Genomic DNA, 13426 nt, shown 5'->3' with positions numbered 1-13426 from the left:
ACATATAACTTATATAAATAAATATATAAATATTCCATCTACATATTTTTACTGCTGAATGTGCTCAGTAAAATTATATAGAGGACACTAGAATAAATCAACTTTGAAAATCTCTTAAATTTATCACAAAGAAGAGTCCTTGATCTTCCATGATCTCCCCCCCAGTGAGTTAATGGATAGTGTTCCTTTGAGGATCAGAAGCTATCACTTTCTTGAAAACATTGTACACAATTATACATAAGGAACCATGTTATGCTTTTGAATGACGTGGAGCTGAATTTGTATATAATGTTAGTGGGATGCTACCCCATCATCCAGAAACACCATGGATACATACATCAAAGAAGCCTGTGCTGATCAGAAACAAATTCCAAGATATAGTCATTTAGGAAAATCAAACACAAAATACTGCGTATAACATATGAGTCTAGCTTTTTTTTTCTAATGAATATACACACATTCATGCATTCTAATAATTTTTCTAGGCTACGCAAGAAATATTAATGAGGTTTTCCTGAGTGAGATGAAATCTGAAATCTGGGGAAAGAGTTGGGGATGTAATTCAGTGGTAGAGCACTTGCCTAGCATGCTTGAGGCCTAGGTTCCAACCCTAGCACTGAAAAATAATAAATAAATTATATATATATATGAACATGTATTTCAGCTGGGCATAGTGGTGTACACCCTAATCCCAGCTACTCAGGAGGCTAAGGAGGGAGGATCACTTGAACCTGGGAGTTTAAGGCCAGCCTAGGAAACATAGCCAGACCCTGTCTCAAAAAGGAAAAAAAAAAAATCTGAACAAAGGAAACATACTCTTCCACTCATGTTCTTTTGTACTGCTTGGGCTTTTTGTCATGGGGCATTTTATTTTTTACTGAGGTCAACTACATGCAAGGTTGAGCATTTTCACGATTTTTTAAAAGTCCAACCAGTGGCATTTGATACACTCAGTGTCGTACAGCCATCACTACTCTCCAGTTCCCAAACATTTTCATCATCCCAAAGGAAACTGCTGTTAACCAGTCAGTCCCCAGCCCCCTTCACCCAGCCCCTGCGGACCTCCAGTCTTCTATCAGCGTGGATTTGCCTATTCTGAATATGTTGTATAAATGGAATCACATACTACATGACCTTTTCTATCTGGCTTCTTTCACTTCTCATAATGCTTCCAAGGTTCATCAGTGTTGGAGCATAGACCAGAATTTTGTTCTTTTCTATGACCGAATAACATTCTTGTATCTACACCATGTTGTGCTTATCTGTTTATCAATTGATGAACATTTGAGTTGTTTCTACCTTGTAACTGTGGTAGGTCTGCACCAGATGATCTGTTGCCCTCTTTTGCCTTGATTGTCCCAAGTTCCATGTTACTACAAGCAGCTGTTTGGATGTAAAACAGGCACCTTTTTCCTATCTCATTGACTCCAGGGCAGGGGAAGAAGGAGGGGAAGAGGTGCTGCTGGGCCCTAATCCCAGGTCAAGCACCTCAGCTAGATGAGACTCCTGCATCTTCCCAGAAAGCTCACTTCCCTTTCAGACAGGGCAGAGAGCACCCTCCTGGGAGCAGCTGGGGAGGGAGGGCCTCAGGAAGGGCCGAGACCTTGTCCAGGGAGCTCATGCCAAGCCCATCAGGGAGTATCCTTCCTCTGGCACACAGCGTCCAGCCCTGCCAGGTGTTGCAGTGCTTCGTCCTGTCCCTCTTTGACACACCTTTCCCTCCCAGCTCCCCCTGCTGCTCTGGCCCTGACACCCCCAGTCCACCTCACCGGTGTGTGGTCAGCATCTGAGGCCTCAGATTGTCTGCTGCGAAAGGCAGCTCGAGCCCCTCTTGGGAGATAGAGCTGGGAGTCCCAGTTGTGGGAAACTTCAGTGCTGCTGCCCTCAGGAAACAGATGGACAGGAGGGGCTGGGAACCCAGAGCAGAGCTCTGAAGATCAGTGTGTGTGAGAGCGAGTGGGACTGGGCTGAGGAAGACCTCCTGGAGGAGAGGCTGTGCTTCCATCGCCTGAGTTGGCAACCTCAGTTCTGACCCAAGCTCTGTCACTAGCAACCAGCCATGTGTGGCTTGTTTCCCCATCTGTAAAATGGGGCTGAACCTCCCTCCCATTGAGAATCAAAGGACACAACGATAATGATAGCTAGCATTTGTCAGCACCCAATGTGTGCCACGCTCTGTGCTCAGAGCTTATGTGCATGATATCATTAATCCACAGTGGGGAGCTGTTCACTTCCTGGGTGAAGAATCAGGGAGGCTGTACTCTTTCCAGGCTCACTCAGGAGATGGAAGAGATAGGATTGGAGCTCAATTCTGACAGAGCCCAAACCCTTCACCAGCCAAACTTCCAGCTGAGCCTCAGGGACTACTTACATCAAAATGACTCTCTCTCTATATATATATATATTTTTTTGTAGTGGTAGATGGACAGCATACTTTTATTTTATTTGGTTTTTTTGTTTGTTTGTTTGTTTGTTTGTTTTTGTTTTGTTTTGTTTTTTAATGTGGTGCTAAGGATCAAACCCTATGCCTCACACATGCTGGGCAAGTGTTCTGCCACTGAGCTGTAGCCCTAGCCCAACTTCATATATTTTTAAAAAATAAATTTATAAATAAATTTGTTCCAATTCATTAGAATTTGGTACATTTACTATTTTATGTATCTTTGGAATTTTCCTATCAAATAATTTTTTTCCAGTGCAGATTCCTCAGCCCAACTCACTCCAGGGATTCCCAAACTCTAGGGATGCAACCCTCAGAATCTGCACTGGAAAACAACCCCTAGGTGATTCTGATGCAGAACAGTTTGAGGTGCCCTGCTCATCACTGCGCTGCTCTGTACCACCTTTCCCAGCCCCAAAGGAGGATGTGCCCTAACCATTCAGCTCCAATAGCTGTTGCTATTGCTCTAATGCTCGTGTGAGCATTATTATTTGCTCCTGTGGTCCAGTTCTTCCTTTGTATTCCCAGAGGTTTTGAAGGAAAATTGCCTTTCCAAGATGAGGGAGCAGATGTGTTAGGAAGTGAACGGCAAGTCTGAGGGGAGAAGAGGAGGTCTGTGCAGAACATGGAGGCAGATCTAAGCCCTGGCAGCTGGTGCATCACTCCCCACAGTGCAAGGACTAGAGCTGCCACCAAAATGCTCTCACACACACTGATGTTCTGGGTCACTGAGGAGAAGCCAACTGGGAAGGTCAGAGGAAAGATCTTGGACCTGGGTCTTGGATGTGAGGAGTTCTCTGGTAGAAGAGGGCACAGGAAATAGCATGAACATAGGCCTGGCAGGGCAGTTCCGTGGGACAGGGACACTCAGGGTATGTTGGGAACCAGAGCAGACAAGATGCAGAGACAAGTCCCCACACCCAGTGTGGGACTGCCCTGAGCTCCACTCTGTATTTCCTGACAAGGGGCAAGGTATCTAGGGCCTTCCCAGCCGTACCCCTGGGTCTACTCCTGGGTCTGTCTGTTTCTCCATGCTCAGCTCTTTCGACAACCCCACAGATGGATGCAGCCCAGCCCACTCGATTGTGGACGGCTATTATGAGGATGCAGACAGCAGCTACCCTGCAGCCAGGATGAACGGAGAGCTGAAGAACTCCTGTAAGTTCACACCAGCTCCACCCTCACAAGGAGCCAGCCCCTGGCATTCATGTGCCCCACCTCTCACCCCAGCCATGGTCACCACAGATGCTCCAAAGCCCTTGTGACCCCAGGGTTCAGTGGAAAGGCCACTGGAATAGGAATCTAGAGCCCAGAATCCTGCCTTTGCCCTGACTCTTGGTAACTGATCTTAGGGGAGCCTAGTTTCCTTATTCATGATGGGGATTTGGTGTGAGCATCACCTGAGACAAAGGCTGCAGAGGTGATGGGGTAATCACAGCTTTTTACTGGGCGCCAAACACTTGGCTGAACATTCTCCATGCGTTGGTGTTCAAGAGGCTGGTCAAAATAAGTACTATTATTTATAGAGATCCCATACAAATGAGGGCACTGCGGCTCCCCAAGTGAAGTCACCAAGATCACAAAGCAAGTAGTAAATCCAAAACACAGTGCACTGCATGAGGCAGGCCTCTAGTCCTCACCAACACCATGCCCTGGGTTTCCTCTGTGATCTCAGGGTGTCTTGGCAAGCAGGGGGCTTCCCCAGGACAGCACAGTGACAGGTTCTTTCCTGTGGTGCCTGCAGACAATGACTCGGACGCCATGAGCAGCTCCTACGAGTCCTATGATGAGGAGGAGGAGGAAGGGAAGGGGCCGCAGCCTAGGCACCAGTGGCCCTCCGAGGAGGCCTCCATGCACCTGGTGAGGGACTGCAGGATATGTGCCTTCCTGCTACGGAAAAAGCGCTTTGGACAGTGGGCCAAGCAGCTGACCATCATCAAGGAGGACCAGCTCTTGGTGAGTGCCTTTAGGCAGACTCACGTGTTTCTGCCTGAGGACCACTGGCCTGGCCTTGTGCACAGCTCAAAGCCCAGTGCTTCTGAGATCATGGTTCTCCACACAAGCAAAATTCATACACACACACACACACACACCCCTTAAAGACCTGAGGTAAGCTCACCAAGGTTTTTGTTTTGTTTTGCCAGAGAAGAATTTTTTTAATCACTTTAAAGCATTATCTGTTGTTTTTCAGTATACAAGCTAATGTGTTTATTTATAAAACTAGAGAAAAACACAATGAAACGTAATTTAAAAAAAAAAAAAAACCCATGATCCCATAGACCAAGAGATGACTACTATATTTCCACCTTGATTTCCACACCTCTGTCTCATAAAACTTATCTCCTGCAGCACCTGTTGTTATAGAATACCACTATAAAAGAAAATACATCTTTAATTCCAAAATGGGTAGATGAGCATAAATTTTAGGAAAAAAAAAATAATAGTTCCTCCCCAAAATACTCTGCTGACAAGACTGGCTTAACACAGATGCATGTGAAACAAGTCCCTTTGTCACCCTGGGGCAATGAAAGCTCACCCCTGGCAAGCACCAGTACAAGGGTCAGGGCGACCTATTTCCACTCCCTGTGCCTCTCTGTTCCCAACTCCCTGGCAGGCCAGGGCCTCCAGCATGGTGTAAACAGAGTGGGGGGAGCTGGGCCTAACTCCATCCAGACCTCTAAAGGAAGCTCCAGTAATTCACCATTAAGACTGACGTTTATCTTTCCTGCAGGATTTTGTAAATGTTCCTTATTACCATGTTAAGGAAGATCCCTCCCCTTGGTTTGCTAAGAGTTTATATCACAAATGGATACTGAATTATATAAAATGCCTTTTTCTGATTCTATTGATATGTGTGATTTTTCTCCTTTTTTCTATTTACTTGATGAATTTTGTGGTTGATTTTTTAATATGAAACCATGCTGTGTTCCCAGGGAAAGCTGCACTTGGTCTTGATGTAGTGTGCTTTTCTATGTATCTAGATTCCATTTGTTCGTCTTTTGTTGTGGGCTTTTGCTTCTGTTAGAAGATTAATTAGCCTGTGGTCTTCCTTTTCTGTAATGTCACTCTCAGTTTCTCCCACCAAGGTAATGCTGGCCTTATGAGAAGAAGAGAGGAGTCAGAATCATTATTGATAAACTACCAACCTCCCAAGGCCAGCCCTCCGCCTCTGCTAGAATTCCCTTTTCCAAATTCCTGCCATACAGCCCTTTCATGTAGCTTCCTCCCAAGCCAGCCCATTTCTTCTCTACTTCTTAAGACCCAAATGGTCTTCCTGGTATTATGCTTCAATCCATCTCTTCTTAGTAGACAGTTGTGCCTGAAGATGCCCAATGACATCCCTGGCTGGCATCTCCATGTCCTTGCACAGTGCCCACGGTTGGGCTGGGTGGGGAGGTCTTTATGGGGTAAGTCAAACTTCCCTGGAGACTTTGGGTGCTCCAAGCCTTTGTATGAGGGTAGCTTCCTGCTCTACCTTCCACTCCAGAAGGCCCTTACCCTTTCTCTCCTTGTCCAGTGTTACAAAAGCTCCAAGGATCGTCAGCCACATCTGAGGTTGGCGCTGGATGCCTGCAGCGTCATCTATGTGCCCAAGGACAGCCGGCACAAGAGGCATGAGCTGCGCTTCACCCAGGGGGCCACTGAGGTCTTGGTGCTCGCACTGCAGAGCCGGGAGCAGGCTGAGGAATGGATGAAGGTATGTGGGGCCCACACCCCACTCCTGTCTTGCCGCCCTTCTTTCCTTCCTCTCTTCTCCAGAACCCCAATGATGGAGCTGGATTCTGTCTCTGAAAGAACCAATCCTTGCTCAGGGTAGAAGGGGTCAGAGCCTGAGCCCAGGCGCCCGCCACATAGTTGGGGCTTATATTTGGAAATGGATCTTGGATATCTGCAAGAGACAGACGTCACGCTGGGGACCCAAGTTCCCTCTAGTTATTTGGATCCTCTGTCATCCCTACTATGAGCTTGTCTGAACTGCACTCATATACCTCCTGGAATGGGGAGCTTAATATGAAGGAAGCTGATTTTGTCATTAAACAAACTAACTGAGGGCGGGGGGGAGAAGGAAGGAAGGAAGGGAGGGAGGAAGGGAGGAAGAATGGAAGGGCTGGGGTTGTGGCTCAGCGGTAGAGTGCTTGCCTAACATGTGTGAGGCCCCTGGTTCGATCCTCAGCACCACATAAAAATAAACAAATAAAATAAAGGTATTGTGTCCAACCACAATTAAAAAATTTTGAAAGAAAGATTGGAGGGAGAGAGGGAAAAACTCTTACATGTTTTAGATGGGAACATTCACCCCTGTAACCAGCACCTGTGGCCCCACTTCTGCATCTTTGTGGCCACACAGAACAATGAGAGCCACCACATATTGAGCACTTACTTTGCGCCATGGCTTGTGCTGAGAGCTTCACATACATGATCTTATTTACCCTCACAATGGGACTGTTATCGTTCCTATTTTACAAACAAGGAAATGGAGGCACTTAGGACTTGCCAAAGATCTCACTGCCAAGTGGTTGGTGCCATAATTTGAATCAAAGAAGTAGATCTACTCCAAAGGCATAGACACAGTGACATGGTTATGACAAAGGAAGACTTTGGTGGCATATAGACTTGGCTCAAGTCCCAGGATAAGCAGCATTCACTGGCTGTGAGGTCTTCTACAAATGACTTCGCTGCCCTGTGCCGTGGTTTCCTTGTCTACAATGACTTTACCACCCTGTGCCGTGATTTCCTTGTCTGTAAAATGGTTCTTGTGAAGATGTTAGGAAGCATTCGGCACAGCAACTGGCAGACAGCAGGTGTCAGTAACTGTCAGTGACTGCTGCAATATTGGCGATGCTCCAGTCCCAGTCGTCTCCAGCCGACCTCCCCCTGCACAGACCTCTGCTTCACTCTGACACCTTTCTCTCTCTCTTTCTCTGATCTCCCTGCTGGAACAAGGAAACCAAGCACCTCCCTCCCTCCCTTCCTTCCTGTGATAACCAGCTCTTGTGTGGAATGTTTGGTGCTTCTCCTGACTACTTTTGTCTCAGGAGGGGAAGGAAGTAAGAGAACCCGCCTGGTGGGGAAACCTCTGCCTCCAAGGGCCAGATGGGTCAGAAGATGGAGCCCCAGCACTGAGCTACAAGACTCCTGTCAGCCATAATCCTTGAGAGGCTGAAGCAAGAGGATCATAAGTAGAGGCCAGCCTCAGAAAGTTCAAGGCTAACCTGGGCAACTTAGTGAGACCCTGCCTTGAAATAAAAAATAAAAAGGGTTGGAGATGTAGCTCTGTAGCCGAGTGCCCCTGAGTTCTATCCTCCATACTGCAAAAAAGAGAGACGCCTGCCTGCCTTAACATCTGATCCAAAGGTTAAGAGCCTGCAGCCATACTGTTTGCTTTTAGTTTCTGGCTCTGCTGCTACCCACAGGTGGCTTCACCTCTCTGAGCCTCATCATCCTAACCTGCAACTTGGGGATCACTGGTTGCTGTGGAGATAAAATGCCTGATGGGTTAGCATCAAATGGTAGCTATCATTATTTTATAATCTGCATGCTTATTGTTGCAACCTTGAATGAGTGAGTGACTCTGTTTCCTTATCACTGACATAGACATGATGACCCCAGCTCCTCCCTTGGTCACAGAAGCAGGCCCTTGCCTTGCAAGGCTTTCTGGTTCATATCACCCCTCACATCCACAGTCTCACTTTCTGCAGCCCCAGCAGCCCCAGCAGAGGACCAGTGTTCTCATGTTACAGATGAGGAAATGGAGGCCCAGAGCAAAGAAGTAGCTTTCTCTTTTTTCTTTTCTTTACTTTTTTTTTTTAACCAGGGTTTAAACTCAGGAGCTCTTAACCACGGAGACACATCCCCAACCCTTTTTATGTTTTATTTTGAGACAGGGTCTCACTGAGTTGCTAAGGGCCTCGCCAAGTTGCTGAGGCTGGCTTTGAATTCCCCATCCTCCTGCCTCAGCCTCCTAAATTGCATGTGCCACCATGCCTGGCAGAAGTAGCTTTTTCAAGACACACAACTAAAGAGCAATGAAACCAAGCCTCTTGGTTTCTAGCCCTGTATCCTCTTAGTCCAAGGGACAGATACAGGAGGAAGCCTTTCAGACTCTGATATACCCCATGCTTGTGCAAGTGTCTGCATCCACCCCTCTGTATAACAGCCCTGATCATACAAAACCCAATCATCCTTTCACTCCAGACCTTTCATGACCATCTTTTCCTGGTTGTCCTCTCCACAGGTCATCCGAGAGGTCAACAGACCAATTGGGGGAGCCGAGGGTACAGAGGCTCCCAGATCCCCGGTGTTCCAGTGCAAGCTGGACCTGGACAAGGTACGTCTGTCTCTACAAAGTCCTCCTGGCCAGGCAGTGGGCACTCAATATGGACCCCACCCGAGGGGATATCACAGATCCCCACTGATGGTGCCAAACAAGCAATGCATGCCCCGCACAGAGAAGGCACAGCAGTAGGTGCTCAGTACATGTCTACTAAATGAGTGTCTGTCCAAGGTGCAGTATGAACACAGGAAGGAGTGACTCACTCTGTCTAGATAGGAGAAGGTCACGTCTGAATAATACCATGAAAAATAAGTTGGACTATATCACCAGAAAAGAAAGATGGCTGCTTGGAACACGGGTGAAGCAGTCATTGGTCAGCTGGTCAGCCCATGGGCAAATATGTACCAGTACCTACCTTTTGCCAGGTACTATGGGTAACAAAGGAACTCAGACTCAGATCATCCCTTTAAGGACATCATAGCCTACAGGAAGATTTAAGCTCCACATAGATTGGTCTTAAAGAATGTAATAAAGGCTAGTATTTATAGACTGTAACTGTGTATAGCATTGTTTCAAATGTTTTATATATATAAACTAATTTCTGTAACAACTTTGGAGTAGGTAAATTTTCAGATGAGAAAGTTGTGGCATGGAAAGATTTATCCAATGTCACATAGTAAATAAGAAACAGAAGCCGGATTTGGTGGTGCACACCAGTAATCCCTGCAGCTCAGGAGTCTGAGGCAGGAGAATCATAAGTTTGAGGCTAGCTTCAGAAACTTGGTGAGACTCTGTCTCAAAAATTTGTAAAAAAGCAGGGCAGGGGATATAGCTCAGTGATAAGAGTGGCCCTGAATTCAATCCTTAGTGAGGAAAAAAAGGAAGAAAGCAAGCAAGAAAGAAGAAACAGAACTAGAGTTTAAAGCCAGACAGTCTTGAGGACTCTACCATCTCAGTGAAGAATCCCGACCATCCACCAGACAAGTACTTGTTAAGGCTCTGCCCATGCTAGATACTGTGGGAACCCTGAAATATAGTCCTAAAAAATAAGTACATCCCCTGCTCTCACAGCACTTAAGCCAGTGAACAAGGAGCCCTGAATCAAATAATCACACAGACTTATAAATGCCAAGCCAAGGAAGTTCTAGGAAGGGAAGTACCAGGTTCCCTAGGAGTGTGTGGTGGGAGCCTGCTCCTCTCTCAGAGGTACAGGAAGGTTCTCTGAGGAAGTCACTTTTCATATGAAGATGAAAAGTTAGCAAGAAAGGGCAAGAGAAAGGGATTCCAAGCAGAGGGAACAGGCTGAAGCAGAAGGAAGCATGGAATTCAGAGGGCGGGGAGAGCCTGTCAGCCCTGTTAGAGTGGCCCTGAATAGTGACAGTGAGGGGGACTGGCTAGAGGGACAGGAGGAGTAGGGAAGATGGCACTTATGGTGAGCCTTACAGTATGGGCAAGATGTTACTGAAGCAGGGGGAGTCAAGGGAGGGGACAGCAGAAGCACTCCCATGGGATCAGGTGACAGTTATGGCAGGGCGGGGTCTCTCATGTGTAGAGGGTGCTGGTGGAGAAGCCCAGCCCTGCCCTCACTCAGCCTTGTCAGTAGTGGAGCCTAAAGGGAAGCAATGTTGATGGTGTGAGAAAGAAAGAGTGTGTGTGTATGTGCGCGCACTTGCACACGCACTTGCACTGGTGGGTACATGCTGTGGTGCAGTTCACAGGATGTGTAGAGATGAGCTTATATAGTTGAGTTTTCCTGCAGCCAAGCCTTTGGGGGAGGGTAACATATTTAGGGTGGTTTTGGGGGTACAAATGGGGCTGAGGATGTGGGTATTGGTGGGTCTGCCTCTCCGTGGAATCATGGGGTTGAAATGTCATCATCCCTCAGTTAATCCCAAAGTGCTCGCAGCATTTCTTGGTATTCTGTGTTGATGTCTGTACACCACTGCAGAACAAATACAGCCACAGCTTCTGTTTTACAATTTACAGCGGAAGCTTGGGCAGTGCTACCCCATTTCTGACAATTATTATTTTTCCAGTCCTATGGACATAAACAGAAGAGCCCAAGACCTCTCGAGTTCCTTCCTCCCTGCTTCCTAGGATGGGGCTTATCAGGAAGCACCCCTGTGCCTGATCTTGGGGATCCTTGGCAGGGGCCTCAGCTCTGTAATTCTGCCTTCTTAAGTGGGTGGGTATCATTTTAACCCTGTCCCAGACCTGGCTGGCACAGTTTAGCTTCTTGAAGCAGGAGAACAGCCCTTCACACAGGTGTTAAGAATGATACAACCTGTTGGCCTCATAGCTTTCCTTGGGCAATCTCTCTGGTGCCTCACAGCAGCCTTCTGAAGGGGGAGTAATTTGGATGAGAAAACCAACCTGGGGAAGATGAGAGGATTTTCCCCCATGTGCACAGCTAAAAAATGAGAGTAGGGTCCTAATTTCTTCCAAGATCTGACTAACTACTCTGCTCTACCTCACAGGCTACCTTGACCTTGTATGACTGAATCAATGAATGTATGATTGGTCTGGAGTTGGTTTGAATAAAAATAATGTTGGCTGGCAATGAACTTGCTAACGTGTGTGTCTGCACACGTGCTTATCATTCTCCCATCAAAGCTGGGATCATAATGGACTCCTATGGGTCACAAGGTCCTGTCTCAACTATTTTGAAAATGTCTGCTGGCCCATTCCTTTTCTGTCATCCCTGCTGTCACCTTGGCTCGCCCCCTTCTGGAGTCTCATCTGACCAGGAGTGACGTGTCTCCATAGGCTCTTTTGCATTCAGTCTTGGCCCCTCTTGTCCACCCCACAACACCACTGGATTACATTAGCATACCACTACATTCACTCCTAGCTCCCTGTCACCTACCAAACACAGTACAAACTCCTAGGACACTGCTGTCAATGCGTGATGACTAATTGCCTCATCCCTAATAGACTATACAACGAAGACACAACATGAGTAAGTCATTGTTGTCCTCTCCATACCTGGCACGATATACCAGGTACATTATAGTGTTTGTTAAACTGATTATCATGTGTGTGGGGAATTGGGGAAACTAAACCAATAAAAGGGTACTTCTGAGTGTCTCCTCTGATGTGAGGCTGTCTGTGTCCCTTCTCAGAGGCTGTCCCAAGAAAAGCAGACCTCAGACTCTGACAGCCTAGGCATGGGAGACAGTGCTTCCACCCTCGGCCGCCGGGAGACCTGTGAACATGGTAGGAGCTTCTGCTGGCTCAGGCTGAAGATTGCCAGAGCTAGGAGGGGCCTTAGCTGTGGGTACACAGTGGCAGAGCAGGTCCAGGAGACCTGGGTTAAACGACCTGGACTGTCATACCTGGAACTGCATACTAGTCCCTTGTATGCCAGCTGAAAGGGCTGATGGGAAGGCCAGGGATGGATGGAACTGGGACAAGGGGCTCCTTCTCCTCCCCTGACCCATCTCTACTGCAATAGGCAAAGGGAAGAAGAGCAGCCTGGCAGAGCTGAAGGGCTCCATGAGCAGAGCGGCAGGCCGCAAGATCACCCGCATCATCAGCTTCTCCAAGAAAAAAACACTGGCTGAGGACCTACAGACGTCCTCTGCAGAGGAGGAGGTCCCCTGCTGTGGTGGGTACAGGATGTAGAGAGCAAGGGCATTCAGGCACCTAGGGCTAAAGCCAGGAGACCCTCCGTGCCTCATCTACCTGGCTCCCAGGGCAGGGAAGAGAATTCCAGTCTTCTGCATGGCTAAACCCCACTTCACCAACATCCACGCCCTGCCATCACTTGGCTCCTGTGAGGCCCTCTCAGTGAAAGGAAAGATCCACCGACCCCCATATTTCTGTACTCCCTATGACCTTGGCCCAAATCACTGCCCATCTTGGGGTCTCAGTTTCCTCCTCTATAATGAGAGGGGAGTAACATTTCATAGCATATAACATGCCAGATATGTAAGTTGAAAACCAGTCTCATAAAGAGATTTGGATTAGAATATTTAAGTACCTTTCAATATAAATGCATTCAATGTGAGTGAAAAGGACTTTCGAAGGCAAAACATTTTTTCATATAAATGCAGCATTCCATTTACTGTAATCCAATAGGAAATCATCAATTTTGAGACTGGATGGGGGTAACTCAGAGGCAGAGAACTTGCCTAGCATGCATAAGGTCCAGTTTTGATCTCTGGAACCACAAAAAGAAAAAGCTGTTTTGGATATGCAATAATATTCTTCTACCACTAAAAAAAATAATAGGATAAGAGAACATGACTATAAAGAAACATTTTGTAAAAAAAAAAAAAAAAGGAAAGAAAAAGAAAAACAAAATATTTTGTAATCAGGGGGACTGGGGTTGTGGCTCAGTGATAGAGTATTTGCATAGCATGTGTGAGGAGCTGGGTTCTATATCAGCACCACATAAAAATAAAAGATTTTGTGTCCACCACCTAAAACTAAAAATTAAGTATTAAAAAAAGTTAATATATGTGTGTGTGTGTGTGTATATATATATATATAAATAAATCAGTGAGTCCAGGATTGTTACGGTAAAATAATATAATAAATTTTAATCTATTTATTAAAAGGGAATTCTAAGCGCACGTGTGGTTAGTTAGCTATGGAGCAGTCTGGGCCTTGATTTCAATTTTATAATTCATTCCCTTGACCGGCTAGTTTTGTTCCCATACTCTGCCACTAGGTGTCAGCACCATCCACTATTTTCTATCTTTGGGTAA

The 13426-nt window shown here is 46.7% G+C and overlaps 1 protein-coding gene across 3 annotated transcripts in view; it reads left to right on the top strand.

Annotated features, from left to right (window-relative positions):
* The window catches only part of AFAP1L1 (actin filament associated protein 1 like 1), a 65316-nt gene that overhangs the window by 30330 nt on the left and 21560 nt on the right, over window positions 1–13426 (top strand). For all 3 annotated transcript variants that reach the window (XM_081304695.1, XM_081304694.1, XM_081304696.1), the window contains exons 6-11: window positions 3500–3598; window positions 4185–4396; window positions 5958–6137; window positions 8676–8768; window positions 11837–11930; window positions 12169–12321. In XM_081304695.1, coding sequence (XP_081160821.1) covers window positions 3500–3598; window positions 4185–4396; window positions 5958–6137; window positions 8676–8768; window positions 11837–11930; window positions 12169–12321 — 831 coding nt within the window. The remainder of the gene's footprint in view (window positions 1–3499; window positions 3599–4184; window positions 4397–5957; window positions 6138–8675; window positions 8769–11836; window positions 11931–12168; window positions 12322–13426) is intronic.

Source organism: Spermophilus citellus (assembly GCF_964194105.1).
Source record: "Spermophilus citellus genome assembly, chromosome: 1".
NCBI classification, from domain to species: Eukaryota; Metazoa; Chordata; class Mammalia; order Rodentia; family Sciuridae; genus Spermophilus; species Spermophilus citellus.
This window is presented reverse-complemented; position numbering and strand designations above follow the sequence as displayed.